We start from the raw sequence: 25,074 nt of genomic DNA on the forward strand, positions 1-25,074 counted from the left end.
ATATAGTTAAAAGGATTTCCTCTGAAATACTTAAGTAGCTTTTTAAATCTTAGTAATATATCTAAGGTAATTAAGACTAAAGATCATCATATTTAATAGAAGCTCTCAGATCACTTGACTGACTCGACGTATTGAAGTTTAGGGTTAGAGTTTGTTTAGGTAAGTCCCAATCCCTGTAAGGTCGTCTTTCATATGGTGCGGATTTCTGAAACCTATTGTGTCTTTGTTTATGTCCAGAGCCTCCGTGGTGATAGTATACCCTTCTGTGGCTACTGTGATTTACATTAAAGTCATCTAAATTACTTGGATTTATCAAAAAAGAAAATTTTTCATATAGTGGCTTGATTATTCTATCAAATGTTATCTCTTCACGAATAGTCTCTAAGCTATCACGGTGCTTCTTAGCTAAGTGTTTATGGACAAAGTGCTCACCTTTAAACTGTTTAAGACACTTTCCACATTGCCATCTATCAGCTTTTTTTCTTAACGTATGCTGTTCACAGTACCTAGACCACAGTGTACTCAGCTGATCATCATCATCCATTATTGGTTTTTCAATCATGTTAATTAGTGGTGCAGCTCTAACTATTCGGTCAACGTTATATTCAAGGTACTTTAATATCTTGGATATCTCCAAGTCATCTGTTGTTTGTTTAATATCAACTCCATTGCCTTCTGATGAAGATCTAATCCAGCCACCACGATATTTATTTCTTGCAGCTAGTTCAAAATAGCTTCTTGTAAATATCAGGTAATTTATATATTCAGAGAGACAGTTCTTCGTGTTCAAGTCAGAAGTAGAATGGGAGACTCCATATTGTGTAGAAATATCTCCATCTACAAGATTGTCATCTTTTTGGTTTAGCTTATTGGAATAAAGATCTTGATCAGGTTGTGAATATGTAAATGGTCCAAATTGGAAAACATTAGGTGTTATAAGAGAATAATAATCAAAACCATGGACAAATCGTAGATAAAGTGTTTGAATATCAACTGTCTGTTCAATTGTGAATATTGTTTCATTATATAAATTCTCAAGTACCCACCTCAATCCATTGAATAGATTCTGGTCTGAATCAAATTTATCTATTATTTTCCACAAATACTTGGAGTCTCTATTTAGTTGCTCTTTGCTAGAAAATAATTTGGGTAGAATTCCATATCTTAAAGTCGTGTTTAGCTCCCAAGTCTTCATTTGAATAACATAAATTGCAGATTTATTCAAGTTGGAGAATTGTTCTTCATCGTTTAACTCATTATTATTATCTGGGTATATATCTTTATTATACTGTCTCCCAATACTCTCAGTAGTTACACTAGCTTTAATTGTCTTACCTTTCAACAATTCCATTGCAGTGTTCCGATTACACATACTATCAAATAGCAAATAACAAGATCTATTCAATACTCCACGAATATAACGAGGAGTAGATAGACTTGCATCTATAAGTCCAGGACACGTACCTGTGCCACCACCAATTTGAGGAAAGTCATTATTCAAGAAATTTAAAATGTCCAGTAATGATATATTTATGGGGACATCACTTAAAACTAGAAGATACATCCCTATATCTGTAGAGAATAACGGACATTTCCCCAAAATATTCCAAGTCTCTCGATCTTTTAGAGGATTCGTGAATATTACATCAGCACATGTATTATTATGAATTATCTGAACTGAAGAGAACTCTAACTTGTCTACTGATCTGTCAATATTATTCAATTCTCCTGAAACTAGTTTATCCTTAAAGATATTAAAACGTCTCTCTACCAATGTTTGCCGTTCATCTATTACTTTCCTTAACCATATAGGATGGAATCTTTCCAAAATAAATACAAAAGACTTGTGATTTTCTAAATACTGTTGCTGGTATTTCTGCACATGTTTTGTCCGATATTTATCATACATATCCAAGAGTTCACTTGGTGATAAGTTGTCACTTTGGTTCATCATAAACTGTTTAAATGTCATAGCTGGATTGTTATCACTGTGTATATAGTGTGAACTATCCACTTGGCTCTGATAATGGCTAGAAAGTGCAGATGTGTTTTGATAACCATTCGAGGATCCCGTATAATCTTGGTAGTGGTGCCCTACTGAAGGGCTTGAGCCTCGGCGACTACGATCATACATCCTGTTGAATTTTCGTTTAATGTATAGTCTACCTTCCTTTGTCCCTAATCCTCCCTCATCTACAAATTAATGACTTGATCTTGCCAATAAATATACAAAGAGCTCTTTTTAGTAGCCAAGAAAACAAGAAGGGATTTCGACACTTTATAAGTGACGTTAGACAAGACTTAAATAATGAATGATACCGGCGTCTGATAATAACCCGCAAAAATATAGCATTTAGCAACAAGCCTAAGCCGCAGGCCACAGCTTTAATGGTATAATTTAAGTATTTAGAATGCAGGATAAAATATTACATGGTGTGACTTGTACATATTTATGCATATTTGTATTGATCGTGTTGCTTTACTATCAAGAAGGCTGTTTGATTGCAGATTTAATAATGAGTTCCCTGTAGCTGTAAATATCAAGTGCGAAATTTATTTACTAGACTACATGGGTGGTATATCCACTAAATATACAACTAAAATGGGTCCTGAAGTGTACTTAATAAATGAGGTTGATGGTGAGGCTGCAGATGTTGTTCCATTAGAATTGGAACTTAAGATACCTGTTGATAATATAAGTTTATCTTCTTCTGTGTTTAGTAATTATTGCTGTGTGGCTTTCTTGACATTACTTGACGTAAATAATACTCTGCAACCTGAAATTGGTCATTCAATTTTACCCTTGACGAATATGAACGGATTTTTAGTATCTGAATATTTACGGTTGCTTATAATGGACTCCAGATCTATAACAGAATATATAGACATGAATTCTCAATCAATTTTGAAACTTTTGTATAGTGCTTCATTGTTGATGGAATTTAAAGAAAATAATATCGATTTATATGAGCTGGATAATTTAAAAATTGTAGGCATAATGCACATATCTCTAGTTGATACAAAAAATGAACCAAGGCTACTATATGGTCAGGAGATATATAATAAGATAGATGCAGTATATAATCCAAGTGAATGCCATATTTCACTACTATTGAACTCACTAAACAAGCTGTTCCTACTTGGGATAAGGAACCCAAGTTGGGATTCGCTTTGGAAATTTAGGAAATACAAGTCTCCCAACAAAAATTTGGGTATAGAGAATATACTACCTTTTTTGAATGGAATGAAAAGAATAATGTATTTAAATAGTCGATGTTATTTGAATTTATCTCCTAATCCTATCAATAAAAAGAGAATAGAGTTAATATTAAAAGGTATTTATTTGGAATATTTTGACAAGCCCTTAAATATTTCTGAATATGATAAAGAATTTTTGTGGAATAATAGATATTTATTACCCTCTATAACAAGTGCATTCCCCCTATGGCTTCGTTGCTTGGATTTACATGATGAAACCATTTTAAAAGAACTCAAGAATATTATAGATAGGAAACTGCAGATTTTGTACAGCCCTTGTAACAGTTCTATGATTCTCAGTATTAGCGATTGTTTGAACCTTTTGTCACGGGACTTTAAGAAATTTCATTTTTTACGAAGCTTTTCAATAGAGAATCTCCACTTCTGCTCGAGTAAGGAGTTGCACACTATTCTTCCCCAACTGATACAATCCTTGAGATACGAAACTTCGGACCAACTGGCCTCATATTTGATAAAATCAGTTTTAAATGATATGAGGCTCTGTATTGAGTTTTTCTGGCTTTTATTCTCAGAAGTTTCAGGTGAGGGTTGTTCTGTGTTTCTCTCAACTATCTTTAAGCTACTAGATGAACTAACTAAGTTGGCTTTAACAGAAGAATCCAAATCTCAAAATTATTGTTTATACCATCATAGTCTTGAGATAATGGATGTATTGATTCATCAAATGCAATTTAGGACCACAATATTATGGATACAAAGGACTTGTATAGAGGATAATCGTAGAGATAAAGTAGACAAAAAAACTCAAAAATTTCAACGGGTTTTACAAAGTTTTGAGAATGGTCAAAAACTAGATTTCCCTGATCTACTTTATATAAATCCACCCTCAGTAAATAGAGTTGCTGTAAAACTTGTGCTATGTATGAGGAAATTATTAGAAAAGGAATTGGAATACAAAACCTATTGCACAAATATGAACGAGTGCTGCATGATTGATAAGAACCTTCACTCTTCTTATATTATATGGCGAAGTGAAATAAGTGAATTTGACAAGATATCCAATCTTTTACACGATGACATAGAAAAGTTGGGATTTCCAATTTTGAATATAACAAACTTGGGAGAACCACTCCCACTTCCAATAGATATTAAAAAGGCATTGATCTGCATTGTTCCTAGTGATAGTTTTATTCTTAAGTCTTCACTCTGTCCGTTCGTCTTGTCATGTAGAATGGCAATAAAAAGTGATTTATGCCCACGAGAAAGTGATAGTACAGTTTATAAAGATCTAAGTAACAAAACAGATAAATCAAATCTATCTCACTCAATTTACCAAGTTATTGAGGGTCGATACATGTACAAAGTAGGAGATGATCTTCGTCAAGATAGTCTTGTATTACAACTACTCCAAGCTTCAAGTATATTTCTGAAAGATTGGAACTTTGACAACTTGATTACTCTTTATAAAGTCCTTCCATTTTCTTGGAATGATGGTATTATTGAGTTTTTAGATGGTGTAGATTCAATTGGAAATCTTAGGAAAAAATATGGTAGAAATTGCATTTTACAATTTTGGGCATCAAAGTATCGCACCAGAACTGATGACATTCCATTTAATGTTATGAATAACTTTATAAATAGTTGTGCTTTCTATAGTGTTGTAACATTTATACTTGGTATCGGAGATAGACATCTTGATAATTTACTTATTGATGTATATGGTCACTTTTTCCATGTAGATTTTGGATATATTTTTGGTGAAGATCCTAAGCCATTTCCTCCCCCAATGAAAGTATGTACAGAAATGATTGAAGCCATGGGTGGATTAGATTCCTATGGGTTCAAACTATTCATAGATAAGTGTTGTGAATTATATCGTTATATTAGACGAAACTCTTGGTTCATTTTTAATATTGTATTATTGATGATAGATAGTGGAATTAAAGATTTAAATCCAAGGTCCACTACATCCTATATTCAAATCTTAGATAAAATAAAGGAAAAATTCCAACTTAATAAGTCAGAAATAACCTCAGAGAACTATCTTAGAGAGATCATAATTAGCTCGTCAAAGGCTCTATTTCCTGCTGTTGTCGACACACTACATGATTGGGCCTTATATTGGGCATGACAAAAGGTTATCTAGGGTTTAATGCTACTTTATAGGGTGCATGCAACTTATAATCATACTGTAATTACTTAATTTTACTCCTAATTAAATATTTATGATAGCTATTTTATTTCCAACGTATTATATATTACTAAATTAAAATTTAGCGCTAGATAGCTCTATACCTGAGCAGTTATATAGTTTTAGATGTTTCTATTATGTAAGAAGTTTTCAATCTGAATTGTCAATTGATAATTAACTTGAATTTTTGCACATATACAAATCTAGGGTATTGTATAAACTTATACAAGGATATTTGGAAGTACTATGTAATGGTACTTGATACGTATTAGAATGCTTAATCTAATAGTTAACAAACACTTTCATTTTTTATGGAAGTTACAAGGCGAAAAGGGAACTATTGAAGAATTTATGAGTGAACCCCAAAAAATGGGTGCAATTTACTGGGGACTTGGAAGTATGGAGATCATTTCTAAAACTCTAGATGAGGATGATCTTGATGCTTTTTGTAAGCAGAAAAGGGGGGTATTAGAGTTTATTATGAGCTGTCAAGTTGAAATAGGTAACTACAATGGTATGATTGGTTTTAGCCCAAATATTGGATATGAACCCACTATTGTCTCTACGCACTATGCAATACTATGTTTGTGCATATTAGGAGAGACACATTTGATTGACAGTGAGAGTGTATCAACGTGGATTGCTTCACTACAAAATGCTGACGGATCTTTTAGGGGAGATATGTATGGTGAATGTGATACTAGATTTAGTTATTGTGCACTATCTAGTTTAACTATTTTAAATAAGCTTGACAAGATCCATTTGGAAAGATGTCTCAATTTCCTCTTACGTTGCTATAACCTTGATGGTGCCTTCGGTTCAATACCATGTTCTGAGTCTCATGCAGCATACACATTTTGCTGTGTTGCATCTTTGGCTTTATTAAACGCTTTACATTACATAGATATTGAAAAGCTTGCTTTTTGGCTCTGTGAAAGGCAACTCGCTTGTGGAGGTTTTAATGGTAGGCCCGAAAAGGCTCCGGATGTTTGCTACTCTTGGTGGATCTACTCAGTCTTATTTATTATTGGTAAGACGCATTATATTAATAAGCTAGCTCTTGAAAAATACATTTTAAATGCCCAAGATATTGAAGAAGGTGGTATTTCCGATAGACCTGGGGATATTTCCGATGTTTTTCACACTTTTTTCGGGCTATCAGCACTATCCATTATACAAAAAAAAGCAAACCTTAAAAAAATTGATCCTATCTTTGCAATTCCCTCCGTTTGCATTCAGAATCTGAATATAACCTATTTAAGGATTGAATCAGAAGATGAATTTATTGAAGATCCCCTCTATTAGGATATGAACCTGATATTACGGTAAATATACCCAATATAAATAGTTCCTTAAATATATCTATAATTCGAAGTTAAAGAGAAATATTAGTTAATTTAAGCAATCTTCTCTTCCTTAGGTAATCATATCTAATACACTAATTTAAAATTTAGTACTTTACTCGGAAGTTATGAAAAGTATATCTTAGTTTTCACTAGTATTATTTCGATATTTCCTAAATACTTATTTGTATACAGTAATAAAAGGAAATATTGCTATATTACCTTTTGTTAGTGTGATTTTATTATCTATATTTACACTTCTTATTTATCCTGCAAGTAATTTCACCTTTATGCATGCTCCCATTCACTTTTCTTACTTCTGGACTGTACTCTTGTCTCATATATAGGCGCCAATATAAGTGTCCCATATTTGGTATAAAAGGATGACACAATTGCCAGCATTGGCGGTTCCAGGTTTTCTACTGCAAAAAGAAGTGATACCCAACATTAAAAAGTAAGAGTATTCTAGATAATTATAAGTAATTAACTAAAGGGCTGAAAGATCGGGTTTTCTATTTTTAGTAAGAGATCCGGCATCAGTTTGGTAAATACTTAGACTTTGGAGACCAGGTTTGGCATGGACATTTGGGACTTTGTGAAATCGTGATCCTTAAGTTTTTATACAAATACAATGGATATAAATGAGATTAGCCTGAGACTAAGGAACTTTGACAAAAAAGATATAGCTGAGGAGATCATTTTTTTGACAAGCATTCGTGACCATATAGACCTATATACTTTAGATCCTACTGTCTATTCTACCTTTTTAAATGAATGTTTAGGAAGTATAAGATCTATTTTACTGCTGAGGGACTCAATCCAAAGTTCTGAATATACTAAGGCTAGAATATTGTGTATGGAAATATTGACTTTGTTACCTCAAAATGAGGTATTATCAAATTACTGTTTAGATTTAGCACAACTGTGTCTGCATCTGCTTGATCGAGACACTGATGATATAGGTATTTTTGCAATTAGGAATTTGGTTTTTCTATACAGGAACTATACTAATGCATTAGATAGTGTGGTGGAATCTTTACTGGGATTTTCATCTAGACTATGTACAGATATTCAACAGAGTTTACCACAACTGATTCAGGAGGTAGTATCTGACCATAAATCTGGAGTGGCTTCTCAGGGGCTCGCTGGTACAACGCAAAATGTATATAATCTTAACTCAGACTCTAATGATTCGTATGGTGGACTCCCTATTAGACTAGAGAGTAACTCTTCTGCTTTGGGAGATGATACAGACAATTTATTCTTACGAGGAAGTTTTTCTTCAAATACTTTAACCGATTTAAGTGACTTAACAAACCCTGTTCGCTCGAGTGTACATCGTAATACAGTTGGAGGAAGTTCTCATCATCATACTAGCTGGAGTTCGACTATGGTTTTACCATGTCACAGATCTTTAAGGATTTTGGTGGAGCTCCCATTGACTTTATTACATATATTTCAATTATATCCTCACTATATGGAGAGATACTTTGCTATTTTTGCCCCAAATTTGGTATCATGCTTGCATATTGCAACCTTATTTCCTCGTGATTTCATCCCCAGAATTTCAGCAGTATCTCAACAACAGTACAATTCTAGACTGCAGCAACAATATAGTCCAGACTATGTTCCAGATATAATGCAATCAGCAAACTACCGATCTTTGGTACAAGATTACATAGTTACCTGTAGCAAAATAATCTTTTGGTTTACCCACTTTTTCAGAGGATTCACTCAAGAGGATCACATAGTGGATACTTTGAGACAGACACAGGCTTCATTTATTCAGGGTTTCATTGAAGTTTTGCTATTATGTCCAGCTCATTGCTTACATCAAAGACGCGAAATTTTAGTTTGTTTAAGGAATATATTAGGTACTGATTTTAGACAGGGATTCTACTCAAAAGCAGATGTTTTACTGGATGAAGTTGTCCTAATTGGACAGGGCAGGACTGGGTATGAGACAATCAAGGTTTTATCTGCTGCTATTATTCATGAGTTTCTGGTTTATCTTCGTCTAGAATATTCCTTTAGTGCATACAATAACATAAATTCTGATGGGTTCTTAGATATAATTATGAAATGTCTACACTCTCTAACTAGAAATATATTGGATACACAACTTCCTCTACCAGCTCAACATTACTGCATACGTTCTATTGCTTTTCTTCCAGATATTCTTAAAAAGGAAGGGTTCTTACCTAACAACAACCAACGAAATATTGTGATAAGAGATATATTATTGGTAATTTTATGGGCATTTTCACTAAAGATTCATCAACTTCGAAGACAAATATACAACTTAGTTATAGTAGCTTTAAATGGTGATATTTCTTCATTTTCATGCTTAAATAGTAGTATTATTTCTAGCACTCCTTTGAAACCTACTCCAAATGATATATTAAGTGAATTTGAAAATATATATAATGTTGGCCATTGGTTAGATAAAGCATTTTCTTATGCAAATACACAATTAGGACATTGTAGCATTTCTCTTTTAGGTTCGAGTACTTTACCGCATGGTATAAATCAAGAGACTAAAACTAATACATACACTAATTCTAGGCCATTGGTTATCGATGTTTTAAGAGAACTAAGACCAATTATAAGAGCTGTAATTATTGGTGTTAGACAAACTATTTTTCATATTACTACGCTTAACAGAGTAGGTTTAAGTGTAGGGTTAGGAGCAAATGCATCAGGAACAGCTCATGGATCTTCTAATCTTGATATTACACGGTACGATGTTCGTAAATTGGCTCAAGGAGTACCTTTAAATGAATCAGAAAGTAGATTAGTTCAACAGATTTTTGTCGAAGGTATAATTTGTAGCGTCGAATATAGCTTGAGCTTTCAATCTACAACTAATAATACAAGTCTTTTTAATATTGAAGAGGGAGGCCATGAGTGTCAGATTCTCTCAACTTGTGCAGTTCTTCCAAATACATTAGCAACATCGGGGATTCAAAATTCATCGTCATCCTTATCAATTATGCCTGAAGAAAAGGATTTACTTGAACTTCTTGCATCTACAATGTGTTATATCCATCCTCAATCTTTTGGTGATATCATACAAGCGACATTCCCTCTTCTTTTTGAATGGTCAAGCACTATGAGTCCTCAAGTAGCTCTTATATTTCACTATTGGGGACTACAACAACATGTAGCAAAGACATTTTATGAAGCTGTTCTCCCACATTTGATAACAAAAATGGATTCACTTATGGCGGAACCCGAATCAGAATACAAGAATCTCCGTAAAGATGGTATTTCTCCATTGCAAATTCTCTCTAAACAAGCAGATGTAGATAAATCTCGTGGTACACTCACAGGAAATTCTTCTCAATCCTCTTCCTTGCCTGGAATTCCTACTGTGAGTACCTCTATATCTATGTATCCTACTGATCATCATCAGTTAAGCCTATCACGCTTTGCTGTGGATCCGCATATTGATAATGTCCCTTTGCACTCCAAAATTCTGTATTCTAGAGGACGTATATCATACTTTGGATCCAATATTGGTAGTATTAATAATAGCCAATCGAAATTCCAAATTATAGATCCAAGAGATGATCCATTTAATGTAATCCAATTTGCTCCCACAGCAGCACCCCATGGTAATCCTCCAAATCATGCCTTTTCATTTGATATTCTGACTCAGGATATAAATATATCACTTTTGCAACTCAACAAACAACTTGTCGACCTACCCCTTCCAGATACTTTTATTTATGGAGCACGATCAAAGAACAGGGAATATACAAAAAACTGTGATAATTTATTACCTTCCAAACAAGATGAGATTGCACATAACAAAGATTTAGAAACAAGCAATAGTACCTTTTCCAACACACATTTTACACTGAATTCTATCCCATATTGTTCATATTCAGGAGGAATAGCTGCAATTCTGGTTGTAACTCGTCTACTTAAACAACTCTTCAGATTTATAGGCCAAAGTCCCCAATTTGAGACTATTCTACAGCCTTATGTCGCAGATTTATGTGTAAAGTGCACAACTTTAGCATCCAGCTATCCAAGTAATACATTTTACTTATCAATATTGCGCTCCCTTTTTAGAAGTATAACACCTGGTGGAAAAGCATCTGGTATTTATAAGGAGTTCCTTAGTATATTACCTTGGTTTCTAGATACAACAATTCGAATGCAAAAGATCACATCATCACCTTATAGAGAAGTCTGGTTAGAAATATCTTTGACAGTACCTGCTAGATTGAAGTCATTATTACCATACATGGGTCAACTTGTAGACCCTATGCTTAATGCTCTAGAAAGCAATGATCCGGAGCTTGTTCTGCTTGCCTTGAGAAGTCTTGACTTATGGATAGATAATCTTCACCATGACTTCCTTTATCCTATTTTGACGAACTCTCTACATCAACCTCATAGATTTCAAACTAGACCTTGTATTTTGGTAACACTTTGCAAATTATTGCGTCCAGCTCCCCCAATTCCTTTACCTGCAGCTCAAGTTTTATTTTATAACTTTCCTAGGTACCATAAGAATAATAATTTGTCATTTTATGCTTTACAATCAATTGCATTTCAACACGCTACTTTGGTTGGTAGAATTCTAGGTAAATTGGGAGGTAAGAATCGTTGGTTCTTGAAGGATGCAGCAACTTTAGATATTAGCAAGTGCAGACAGCAGGCCTTTTATTCTTTACCCTTATCAATAAACAAGATAAATGGCTCAATCCAATTAAAAGAAATCAATCTGAACTTCAAAAATGAACCCTTACCTATGATCTCACTAGATGACACTCTAGAACATATTTTCGCATTACTGTCTATACAAAGCACCAGCCAAGATAACCCTGGAACTTCTAAAATAATCAAGGATATGAGTATAAAATACATTGAATACATTCTAGTGAACTACTTAAACTTATTTTGGTCACCTATTCCCTCTAAAGAATCTATTGAAGCTTACTTTAATGAACTAAATTGGTATCTTTCTAACTATCCTCATATTATTGAGGATCCTACATCAATATTCTCTGTAGATTTTGTAAAGCTTATAAATCCAAAATTATTTCATTCATTCGATAAAAATCTGGAACTTTATGTAAAAACTCTTATACTAGGAGTATCTATAGATTCAGAACTAAGGGATAAGTGCCTTCTACTTTGTAGTGGCTATAAGACATTTGTTGCCATTTATTGTGCATCAAGAATCTTCATTCCAGACCACTGTAACTTAAATATTTACTGGAATCTTACAAGTATTGATCCTGTTAGTCCCTTTTTATCTGGATTATTTGAGATACTCCAAGTAAACTCTGTTATTTTATCCTCTACTGCCTATTTAGCATCATCATCAAAAACTGCAATGGATATCTTGTGTCAGTTAGTAGAGACATTTTATATTCTTGTGAGTCATTTTCCAATGAAGTACCAACAAAAAGCTCTTCAAACTAACCAATTACCTGTCTTATTAACTACCAATTTAGTAAAATTATGTTATCAAACTCTGTGGAGTAAGAAAATAGCTGGATGTTTACTGTTAGTAGAAATTTTAGCTAGATTTCCTCCAATATGGGCACAGGAATTCTTTATTCAAATAGTAGATGGACTATTTTTCATATCAAAGGATTCTGGGGTAGATACAAACCCTTGTGGAGAAAGATGTGCTGAAGATGCACTGGAAACTTTAATATATTCTGTATTTACAGGTTTCAAACCAAATTTAAGGAAGTCTGATGGGTCTTTTATTATTGATGCTATTCCATTATTAACAAATGGTTTTACTGTATCATCACATCGATTATCTCTCTTATCTGGTGAAGGGATATCTACAATTTTACCAGACTGGGAAGAATTGCTAGATCTAGTCAATAAAACAAAAAATTCAAAGAAAGAAAATCCTCTACAATGGTGGTCAAATACTAGTAGGTTTTATATGGAATTATTACTAGATTCAGACAATATGAGCTTCATGGATTGTCCAATAAGAGATTCTTTGATAAAGAGCATTGAAAAGCCTCCAAGTTCAGAGCTATATATAATTAGGAAACACCTTCATCATATATGTATGGTAACTATTATTCCCAATATTCTATCTCTCAAATCTTCATGTCGCAGAATGGCACAGAAATGCCTTGTTTTTTTGGCAAATGCTACAGGTGTTTCCGTAGCTACTCTTTTGAATATTAGCTTCACAAGCGGTAATGAGGGAAGTTCTTCGCTTTCTACATCTTCATCTTGTATTACTTCTAATACAATTCTACAACTATTGCTTAGCAGACTACAGACAAAATTGATATCAACTTGTAGCACTCCATATCAGCTAGCCTTTATAGATGCATTATGTTTTCTAGCATCATTAAGGCCATATCCACTGGGAATTCCCTCTACAGTTATACGAAGATTTGTTGAAGATATATTGGTAGTAGTTAGGGATGAAGTGGATTCGGACTTGGGTGATAGCTCTCAACAAAAAAACACTGGGCTAAACTCAAGTATCCCTACTGCAAGTTCTGTGAGGACAAACCCTACTACTAAAAAGCATAGAATAGAGGTTCAAATTCGTTCAATTAGATTCCTCAAACTTGTTTTGTTGCATCCAAGTTGGTCGGAATATTTAAAAAGTAGAGTTTCCTCTTCTTTATCAGTACCTATTTCAACAAGCACTTCTCCTGCAACAGGTCCAACACACTTAAACAATATTCCATATCACCACCAACCTATGACTTCTACATCTCCTGTATCGTCAACCCCTCCCAATCTATATACTTCAGGAAATATTCCTGGAACCCCTCAGATCCCTTATAATTCCAATGCAATTTCAACAAATTCATCTACATATGGAACTACTAACACTTCTTTAGCTCCCCAATCAAACAATTCTATGGGTAGAAATTCTGAGGAACTAAGATGGAGAATTATTGGGATTCTATTCCGATGTGTTACAAGAAGAGATCTCGAGGTTTGCATGGCTGCTCACCATACTTTGAGAGTTATTGTTAGAATAGAGCGTTTTGTAAATAATCAACAGATTTTAGCGAGTGGTAATATAGCCCAGTATGAACTGTTACCGGAAGATCAACTTCGACACTGCTTGCGTCCTGTTCTAGTTCACTTAGCATCAGCTACAAGATTGACAGTTCACGTTTTGCAAGGCTTAGCTAGACTTTTGGAACTTCTTTGTTACTGTTTCAATGTAACTTTGGGTGAAAAGCTCTTGCAGCATCTACAGAGACTTTGTTGGCCAACTGATATACAACGAGACCAGATAAACACCACATCATCTATGTCTACATCATCATCTTTGAGACAACCCACCAACAATTTATTGGGAAATCAGGATCCAAAAAAGTATGAAGAGGACCTCTATATGGCAGTAGCAATGGTGTGTGTTTTCCACCTGTTACCTCAAGGATCGGATGAATTTGTTGCAAAGGTAATTGGCACTATTCTGGGAACTAGAACTTTTCCAGGTATAGATGGGACAGCAAATGGGCAATCATCTCTTTCATCCTTCATTAACTGTTATATAACCACAATGACTCTTTCATCTCCATTTAGACTTCCTTTGGCCTTATTCGCAGTTCATTCATCTCAATCTGTGGTTTCATTCCTCATACAACAGCTAGCTTCAGACAAGTATGCAAATCTATTAATTGATTTAATCAAGATGCCTCCATGTAGTGTTGTGAGGGTGAAGTTATATCAGTTAAGGATGCAATTAATGGAAGCGACTGTAAATAGAGTTTTAGAGGAAGCTGACAGCTTAGAAGGTAAGGGTGTAGACACAATTGTAACTATTTCATCTTCATCTATATCAGGACAATCTCTACCTCAATCAATCCCAGTTGTTCCTGCTTTTACAGAGGCATATAGCTGTACTTGGAATGGAATTAGAGTCCTTAGTTCTCTTTGTGAGGAGTGGCCAAGTCTTCTCATTATCGATTTTCTTGAATATTATGCAACTAATAATAAGTCAGTTCTGACTATTATAGATACTCTTTTAACACTATATAATACTATATATAACCGTTTGATTGTCCTCACAAAAAATGGAGGAATATCTTCACATGGTAACTTTGAAAACAAATTTGAACTAGCATTAACTTATCAAGGCACTGTTTCTTGGCAGCACCCTTGGAGTTTTTTCCATTCTCAAGAGTGTTTGTCTTTATTTAAGATGTTAATTGGATTTTATTCTGAAACTAATGCTCTTGAAGGCATACCTGGTGATGACTTTGTTTCAGTTCAAAATGGTGTGAATAGTCCGGTTATTTCTCCAAATTATACAAGTATCGGAAGTGACATTATTGAAGATATAGAGGCTGTATTAAATTCTATGGATAACGTATTAAACTACCCTAGGCAAACTCCTGGGAGTGAGACTGAGCGCAATATTGTAGGAATGTCCGGATCATTAGGAGGTTCTTCCTCCAATTTGTCTCCAGGTTCTGTTGGACTTGGAGCAAATTCTCAATCTTCCCATATAAATACTTCATATACATCTTCAAATCCTTCTGGTATATCATCATATCCTTCTTCGGAATTTGTGTTATCTTTGCTAAAAAAAACAATTCATGGCTCTGATGTTAAGGCTCACTTGAGAAGAAGGAGGATAGATGTAGTTTTAACTATTGCAACATTATTTGGTACAAGTTCTACTTTAGATAATGGTCCACTTCGTGATTTTCTTATTTGTAAAGTTCCTAGTACTATGACTATACAAGAGAAGCGTCTTCTTTTTAACCAACTAATTCAGCGTTATTATCCAATTAATCCAAATCTAGATGTCTCTTCGATATTACCTGGAACTCAGGTAGCTTGTATTCAACTTATACTGATTCCTTTAATAGAATACGAGTTTAACAACTGCAACACAAACAATACACCCAAACTAAAGGAGAATACTACTTCGGCAACAAAACATGGAGATGTAAACTCAATACATGCTACTTCTCATTTTAATGAGTCATGTTGGCTAAATGATGCTATATGTGAAGGGATTGTGACTAGAATAATTTTACCTAGCTTGGAAAGAAGCAATATTCCTTTATATGGTACAACAGGACTTAGTGCGATTGATGATCCTTTAAAAGTAGAAATTTTGAAATTACTTATTTTACTAATCAGAAATCCACAATGCAGTGAAGTTTTGTCAAATAATAGAAAGCGTATAATCAAGAATGTTTGGAACATTTTACGCACTGAGTCATCAATGCTAAAGTCTTGGGGCTATATAACAATGTGTTTCTTTGTAAGTAAGTATCCTTTTCCTGACAAGATTTTGTTTTCAATACTAGTTGCTTTAACAAGACTTTATGGAGTATCAGAAGTAAGGTTGACAGTCCGTAAAGCTTTAGATCTGTTTATTCCAATAATGTATAACTTGAAACCTTTGGGTGAAAGTGATGCGATTACATCTTTAGTATCTAATACACAACCTGCAGCAGAAACAATTTCTGGAACAAGTGTTGATATTGCACGTCAAAATTCACTGAATCTGTCCTTTTCATTAGTACCCTCTCCTCCAAGATTAGAAATTTCCGAGAAATCTCCTGAAATAATGCTTTCAAAGTGGTTAAGGTTGATGATTGCAATTTTAATTCAAGATAGTTATAACCTTCCTTTACCTCAACAACTCTTTCATTGGCACATAGTAATACAACATAGTCACATTTTTGCTCATGAAAGTGTTTATTTATTCTCTCCCATTTTATCTACAGTTACCAAACTTTTGTGGAGTTATGGTAGCTTGACTGCAAGTTCTGATACTTCAAGACGAACGTCGAAAATTGGTCATGCAGGTGACTCTGCAGTGTCAGGAGGAAATTCTGAGAATTCAAGAGATAATTCAAGAGATAATTCAAGAGATAATTCAAGAGATAATTTAAGAGATAATTCAGGAGATAATTTAAGAAATAATTCAGGAGATAATTTAAGAGATAATTCAGGAGATAATTTAAGAGATAATTCAGGAGATAATTTAAGAGATAATTCAAGAGATAATTCAAGAGAAATTCCTGGGGGCAGACTAGCAGATTGCTCAGGACAACCGACAGAACCTGCTTCAACAAATTCTACATATAACTCATCGGGATTTTCACACAATCTTCCCTTACTACCTGAAATTAGACGTGGAATCTATGATATACTACTAGTTTTGACAGACTGGATATGTATCAACCAAAGTTACGTAGAGTCTGAAGAATACGGAACAGATGGAGCAAGCATACAACCTGAATATAAGAAGCGGAAAATGGGGACTTATCAAAACAATAAAAGTTTAAAACAGGAACTGGAATTCTCTCAAGAAAACTCCGGAGTTTTATCAATATTAAATTGTACAATTGATGTTTCTAGCATTTCCCAGTTATCTAGCCTATTAATTAAGCAATCTGGCACAACAAACATCTCAATGTCGAGTTTGATTATAACATCATGGTTTCGTTTGGCCCTATTATCTTGCAATACTGATCACTTGATGGTTAGTAAGTGTTTTACTCAAATGGCAAGGATTTTAAAAATGGAACCAAATTCAAAAATTCAACTTATTTGGTTGGATCTTGGATTTCCAATTCCATCTTTTAATACAGTTAATAACAAAAATAGTAGTCGCTCACAAAGTTATGGTAATCAACCCAATTTATCTGCTGGATTTGTAATTACTTACCAACTAACATTATTAGCTGGTTTACAAGTTATATGCATGTATCAATCCTTCCCTGTTATTATTCTTCAATTGGACTGTTTCTTAAAGGTATTGGAGCCAGTTTTTATTTCTACTGAAAAAGTCACTATAGACTCTCTTTACACATTTTTATGCAAAATACTTCAAATATTACCATTACCTTCAAAGCAACTGCAATTTATTTTGCAATGCAAATACTCTACTAGAGAACATTCTAAAGAACAAGTTAGCATGCCTGTAGAACCAAATACAGTTCCAGCTCCTAACCCTGACTTGACATCAACAACGAAGGTATCTTCAGTAGATTTAATTAGTAATTTATCCTCCAACAATCCCATCGAAGAATCAAGAACAAATAACCATCAAGCAAAGGCTAGTAAAGTCAATATTGAAAGGTATAAGATGCAATTTTCCAAAATGTATCCACCAGATAATCGAATTGATTCCTTTTATACTCGATTAATTGATATTGCAATAGCTGGGTTATGGTCATCTATTGATGGTGAGTCATCGATGTTACCTCCATTTAATCCTGTTCAACCCATAACACTAGGCTCTACTGGGAATAATATGTACACATCTTCAAAACATTATGTTTCTTTTTATACTGGTGTTAAATGTATAATGAGTTTAATGACAGTAGGAGCCTTTAATCCAACAATTAGTTCCCATATTGATTGTATGACTGCTCAAACTTCTGCACCCCCTACAACATCTGATCTAACTAGTTCTACAAACCAGCATCCAGTTGGTATAATTTTTTTATCATATATGTCTGATTTAATTATTCATGTACTAGAAAATATTCTATCACAGATATCTAATTCTACAATACCATCTTCATCAATGATGCAATCAGGTCTCATACCAAATGTAGCACCAACTTCAAGCCATAATCGGTTACCTTTAAATACAATTCAAACTTCCTCTTCAGCTACATTACTATCAACTTCATCTAATAATTACTCTAATTCCAGTATTATACTACTCTTACAATCTTGTGGAGAACTCTTTCATATCTTACTAATGACTCCTGAAGTTACTTGGTATACCTTAAATAGTAAAACTTCACAAAATCGTTTAATTAATTTAGTAAGAGACTTTGGCCTTATACCACTTCAAGGTGGTATAATTCATATTCTCATTACTATTATTGGAAGGTGGATGTATAGAAAACCATTTGTAATATCAAATTATTTGGCTCAAACTTTGAATTTAGATATTAACTTATCAACAAATTCTACCACTAATTCTCCCTTCACAGATTCAAAGTATTCTAATACGGGTAATAGAAGCAAAGTCAAAGTTTTATACCTTGATGATATTATTAAGGTATATTGTGATTTATACCATTGTGTTGTATCTGAAGATACTGAGTCATATATGTTTTCCTCACAGAAACCATTATTTACATTCAGATATGAACTTATTTTGAATTTACTGACAAGCTGGTCACTTATATGTGATCGACATAGACGTCATGAAATTCATCTTGCATATCATTTATTAGTAAGTACTATTTTATTAGAAAAAGAGGAGGAGCTCAACAAGCTTAAAAACCATGACAGTAAACAAAATAGTGCAGCAGGCGATATAGCGAGTGTCAGTGAAATTTCTATGACTACATCAGCTGAAACTATAAACATGAGAAATTCTGGAGACAATTCAGAAATCCACTTAGAGGATCACAGCAGTAATTACCCTGTAACGGGTATAGATCCAAAACTCATAATGATTCTTGAACGATGTGCCTTATTAGGACTGGCATCTCCTCACCCCATTATTAAAGAGAAATTTTTGACATGGTTTGATAATAAACTTCCAAGAGATGTGCAGGGCAGACTTCACTTTTTACTTACATCTTCAAGCTTTGATGTACTTGCAGAGAGGTTTTATATATGTCAATTTTTAGAACTTCTTATTCCAGTTATAAAGATAGATCCAATCATTAATGACAATGACAAGATTCAGAGAAATAGCAAGGATAGGTCTGAATATTCCTACAAATTTCCTCCTATACTACCTGAAATTATGTATGAAGATTTGAACATGGCAATGAATAAAGCAAACTCAGATACTAAAGGGAATCAGAAAACATACTCTCCTTTTGAATGGTGGGAATTTAGAACCTACTTGAAGACCTTAGGTGGGATTTCGGAATTTGGATACACTGATACTAATGACTTAAGCGGAAACTCGGAAGATCAGAATAAATATGTGTCATTACTTCAACCTTTTAGAGACTATTCTGAAAATAGAAATACTGCGGATGAGCATATACATAGCTCGAATAAAAATAAAGATGAAACTACATTCGGATCTCCACATCCAAAGGAGTACTTAAGCTTATCTTTGTCATCCTTGGAAGATCTTGACAAGTTTCTGAATAAAGACTCTTTATACTATGGTAATTCCATAATTTCAACTTTGTTATTCTTTGCAAATACTAGCGAAACACTAGCTATTAAACTGTGGAATTGTATCTTCCCTTGGATATGGAATAACTTTGATCCTAAAAAAAGAAATTTACTGACCTTAGATATTATTGATTTGCTATCTAAAGAAAGGCATCACCGCGTAAGTTCAGCAATGCCTTCTGAATGGACAGTTCCTTGTGTTATTATGGAGAGTCTTCTTATGTGTGAATCACCTCCAGAGCTTCCTAACAGTTTATTACTACATCTAGCCACCAGACTTAGATGCTGGCATACTGCAGCGAAATACTTAGAGGTTCAAACTAATTCTGAAAAATTTGGAATATTGAATAAGGAACAGGTGATATTAAACGAATATACATCTATGAGTAGTCAAGTTGATGTAACAAATAAGATAAACTATAAAACCCTTAATTCTGTTTCAACAAATATAAGTAATATGAACTACTCAGTACCTCAAAATTTGGCCTTATCTCCTGCAAATCCGTGGAGTATTTTGGCTGAGATATATGGACAATTACAAGAAGAAGATGTTGTCATTGGAATAAAGAGGACATATTCCACTTGTTTAGAAACACATATTGGACTAGCTTTAATGCAACAAGCTGAGTGGAGTAAAGCTCAGGAAATATTCTTTAAAAATCTAGACTCTATATATAACTCATCAGCTCTGATAGCAGTTAATTCGAGAGTAGTTGATTCTGAGCTGGATAGAATTAACACAAGTCTCCAAAACTCATCAGATTCGGGAGTTATCTCTCAGAATTATCAAGGCCTAGGAGGATCTACTGGACGATCAAATTCCCAAAATTCCATTGAAAACTTTTCAAACACAATACCTCAACAAGAGATAGAATCATTTTCATTTCAGACTAATACCAGGTTTCAGATTCACGATAAAGTTGCTACTATTTCTGATCTTTATAATGTGGCTACTTCTAATATCTCTTCAAGTCTATCTAATGAGACACTTATTTGGATTGATAGTTGGGTTTCCTGTGCTAAGCATCTTAATCAATGGAATACTTTAAATGAATTCGCTAAGGAACGAAAGAATCCTCAATTGCAGCTTGAATGTTCATCGAAATTGCAAGACTGGACTCTTGTCGAAAAACTTGTGAATAAATACTTCTTACACAATCCAGTCACAAAGCTTTGTCAAGCTTATCATTCATTACATGACTTACTGTTGGGATCATCTAATACTAATTGTTATCCTCAGAACTCTTCAGGATTTCAACAAAATCAAAATTACCCCCAAAATTCCTCTAGTTCTGTAGGAGGAAGGATTTCAAATACAATGAATTCAACCAGATCTAAGCTTGCTGAATTTGAACGGCATTGTTCAATTGGATATAAAACAGTTCTGAATTTTTGGGCCACACTACCTAGTATTGTATCTAACTGTCATATTCCATTGCTACTAAACTTTCAGCAGTATATAGAACTTCAAGAAGGTTTTAGGTTATCTTCAGATATTGAACGTAAGCTTTATCAAGATTTAGGTTCTCAAATAACTGCTCAAAACATAATAGGAGGGAATATTTCTTCTAATAATGGCCCTGTGAGTTCTGGTAGTAATTCAGGGAACTTGTCAAATGTGGGACATACAAACTCTGCAAACATTCCTCAGTACACATCTTCTACAGGCTCTTCACCTGGATATTTTGAAGCTAGAATGCTAAATGTATGGCGTGATAGATTACCGAATAAGTGGGACAGTATGATATTATGGAATGACCTTTTTGTATGGAGAAATTTTGTATTTTCAATTATTACAAATCTGATTAGCAAATCAGACACTTTGTCATCTCAAGCAAAATCCCTCTGGCCAAGCTACTTACAGGATATGCCATGGACAATGATTAAGTTTGCATCTATTGCAAGGAAATCTCATAGGCTCCCAGAGGTCTCCGTAGCTTTACTACAAAAGTTACAAAATCATCTCCAAATATCGGGAGGAGATGCTTACAGAGCTGAGACATTTCTGGCAACTTTAGAGAAGGTCAAACTTTGTCTTTCAGATAATTCCCAACTTCGCACAGGATTAAATATTCTTAATATGACGGATTTTCAAAAGTGTCCAGAACCTTATTTTGATGAATATAGAGCGGAACTACTGCGTTTGAAGGGAGTAATTACAAATAGACTTTATCCAAACTACTATATTGATGGTGATAGCACATCTGGTGGAATTCGCATAGATGTGGAGCATGCTAGTAATAGGGGAAATACTGATAAAGTTTTAAACTCCTCTCTACAACCAGGTTCCTCAGCCCCCCCATACAACCCCTCATCAGTATCAAATCCTTCCCAAGTTTCAGCTTTGTCTGTATCTACCTCATCTGTAAACTCCGAAATAGTAACATCTTCTATGGTGAGGGTAAATGTAGATCTTCTTTCCTCACTTAAGGTATATCCTCTCTTTGCTAGAGGTTGGATAACTTGGGCACAATATACAGATAGACTCTTATATATCCACCAGAATATGAGCTATGCTGTTAATGCAGTGATTTCTTACCTAATGGGAATATACTTAAGACCTGATAAATATTCGATTTTACTTTCTAGGGTACTTTGGTTACTTCCACATGATTCTCCTGAAGGTAAATATCTTTCCTTAGCATTTAAGAAATACTCTGATTTCCTTCCGTGTGCCGTTTGGCTCCCTTGGATACCCCAACTTATTGCTGGTTTGGACAGAATTGAGGGGAATGCACTATTACCTATATTAAATAAAGTCGTAGTTGTTTTTCCTCAAAGCATATACTTTAACCTACGATGCAACTATTTAGAAAAGCGTGAAATGGCTCACTTATACTGGTCTATATCTTGCAGTGAATCAAATTCATCATCTTGTATGAATATTGGACCACCACCTCCAATCTCTTCTGGGGTCTATCCTCCATTCATTACAGTTGGAAGGCAAAGACTTGAATCCCTTATGAATACTTGCAGGGTTAGACACGGAGCTCTCACTCTGGCTCTTGAACATTGGGTTGAAGATCTTGTTTTACATTGTAAACCAGATCCTGTAGATGAGCTATTATGTGCAGTTAGAACTCTGTTTCAAATGACTATTGAGGTTGTACCAAATTTAATATCTCAAGTTTCAGATAATGCATCATTTTCAGATTTCTCATATTTAGATCATTTCCCTTCTGTTGGTATCCAATTCCTTGAAAATAATATAATAAAGAGATATGAACAACTTTTACAAAGACCAAATAGTGGGAATAATTCTACTTTACAAAGGGCGAAAAATATTATTGGACAATTTTGGAACGAGTTTAAAGATGATTTCAAAGTATACAAAGCAAATACAGGAGACTCTAAATTTTGCTATAGAGTACCGAGAGATTTAACCCTGGACTTTGTTCTTGAAAAGTTGAAGAAGTGGAAAGACTATCTTGTTAGGCTTACTGAGAAATCGAATACACCTCAAAGTAGGCCCTTACTTCCGGAATTATCACCTACTCTATGTGATCTTTTTCATAGAATCAATATTCGAATAGAGGTCCCAGGACAGCATCTTAGAATTTCCTCTGAAAGTTTATATCTAAGAAACTTTGCTGTTTTGGAAAATATGAGTAACAACAACAATCCCATTGGAGGAGTGATATACCTTGAGAGAGCATTACCAATTGTAGAATCTGTTACAAGACAATCGTACACACTTAGGAGAATAGGTTTCCTTACTTCAAGTGGAAGTATAATTTACTTCCTTGTTCAGCCTTATAGTGGTTTGCAACAAAAAGTTGAAGAAAGAATTATACACTTACAAGTTGCTTTGAATACCCTTCTGTACAGATATAAAGAGACTAGAGCTAGAAATATATCTTTTGCAATATTACCTTGTATACCATTACATCCAAGATGTAGACTTGTTGAAGATACTGGGAATAAAAGGAGTTTTGCAGAAATTGTAGAATTTGGAGGAACTTCAATTCCTAGATATGAAATAGTTAGAGATCTAGATTTACCTTTACTTTTACATAGAAGACTACTCAATTGTCTGAGGAATAAACGAAATATAGAGAATATAAGAAATGTTAAAGAAGGCAATTTCAAACTTAATGGTAATTACTCAAGCAATTTTAATAGTGGGATATCATCTGGATCAATTAATAATATAAATGCAATAACAACCAATAATTCTGACTATCAAAGTAATTCAAACTTTGGAAATAGTATTACCTATTCAAATTCGAATTTGTTTAATCTTAGTCAACAAGACTATATCAATGTGTACAATGAAATTTGTGAAAATTGGGTTCCACAAGATATCCTTAAGAATAGTTTACTTGGAAATATAAACTCTTCGGATCAGTCATTTATCTTTGTAAAACAGTTTACTACTCATGTTGGGGTATTATCTATATTTTCTTACATTTTAGGTGCTACAGATGTTACTCCAAACAAGATGTTTGTCTCTCTTGATACTGGACAAGTATATCAATCAGAATTAAAGTCATCATATGTATCGTCTACACTACTAATTGATAGAATTGAGAAAGTTCCATTCAGACTAACCAGGAATATGCAATCCCTCATGGGTCCGTATGGAAAGAATGGAATCCTTCCTGGTGTTATGTTAGCATTTGCTCAATGTCTACAGAAATATGAATTTCACGTTAGAAACTTATTATGTTCACTATTAAGAGATGACTTATACGCACTTTCAATGCATAGAGCCCTTCAAGTAACAACGAATTATGTAACTCAACAGCAAAAAAATCCAAATATCACTAATACGGAGATACAAAGTAATCCAAGTGTGCATAATGGAGCAACTGTTACGAACTTGCAAAACATGTCACGCTCACAATATCTTGGAGTTCAGCATTCAAATATTACAAGTGACACATTACCATCAAATATTAACAATTCGGCTACAAATAATAATCAATCAATACAAAGTTCTGGAAGCTCGAATTTTATGCATACTATACAGCAAAAGCTACTTACAAATGCTGATGTACGTGAGAAGGTTGATAGAAACGTAAGAAGAATGATGGAAAAGATCGCTATTTTGACAAATCCAAGACCAATAACTGATCAGACTGTGCTCATAGATAAGAGTATTCTCGAAATTATTTCAAGTGCAACAGACACGAAAAATATAGCTTTGATGAAAACAACATGGATGCCATGGATATAATCAGTACATTAATAATCAACATGAATTAACTCTAATAAAGATTGATTCCC

The 25,074-nt window shown here is 34.0% G+C and overlaps 4 protein-coding genes across 4 annotated transcripts; 3 read left to right on the forward strand and 1 right to left on the reverse strand.

Annotated features, from left to right (window-relative positions):
* Nucleotides 1-76: 76 nt before the first annotated feature.
* CMU_008120 (uncharacterized protein) lies at nt 77-2,134 on the reverse strand (the record flags this gene model as incomplete). Its single annotated transcript, XM_002140634.1, has 1 exon — nt 77-2,134. The coding sequence occupies one exon, from the start codon at nt 2,132-2,134 to the stop codon at nt 77-79; it is 2,058 nt and encodes a 685-aa protein (XP_002140670.1).
* A 468-nt stretch (nt 2,135-2,602) lies between these two features.
* On the forward strand, nt 2,603-5,350 carry CMU_008130 (phosphatidylinositol 3- and 4-kinase family protein; the record flags this gene model as incomplete). Its single annotated transcript, XM_002140635.1, has 1 exon — nt 2,603-5,350. One exon carries the CDS (start codon nt 2,603-2,605, stop codon nt 5,348-5,350), a length of 2,748 nt encoding a protein of 915 aa, XP_002140671.1.
* A 232-nt stretch (nt 5,351-5,582) lies between these two features.
* On the forward strand, nt 5,583-6,761 carry CMU_008140 (prenyltransferase and squalene oxidase repeat family protein). Its single transcript, XM_002140636.1, has one exon. The coding sequence runs from the start codon at nt 5,684-5,686 to the stop codon at nt 6,713-6,715; it is 1,032 nt and encodes a 343-aa protein (XP_002140672.1). The 5' UTR covers nt 5,583-5,683; the 3' UTR covers nt 6,716-6,761.
* Nucleotides 6,762-7,384: 623 nt separating this feature from the next.
* On the forward strand, nt 7,385-25,024 carry CMU_008150 (uncharacterized protein; the record flags this gene model as incomplete). Its single annotated transcript, XM_002140637.1, has 1 exon — nt 7,385-25,024. The coding sequence occupies one exon, from the start codon at nt 7,385-7,387 to the stop codon at nt 25,022-25,024; it is 17,640 nt and encodes a 5,879-aa protein (XP_002140673.1).
* Nucleotides 25,025-25,074: the final 50 nt, after the last annotated feature.

The sequence above is a fragment of the Cryptosporidium muris genome, genomic scaffold (genome assembly GCF_000006515.1).
Source record: "Cryptosporidium muris RN66 scf_1106632373431 genomic scaffold, whole genome shotgun sequence".
Lineage (NCBI taxonomy): Eukaryota > Apicomplexa > Conoidasida > Eucoccidiorida > Cryptosporidiidae > Cryptosporidium > Cryptosporidium muris.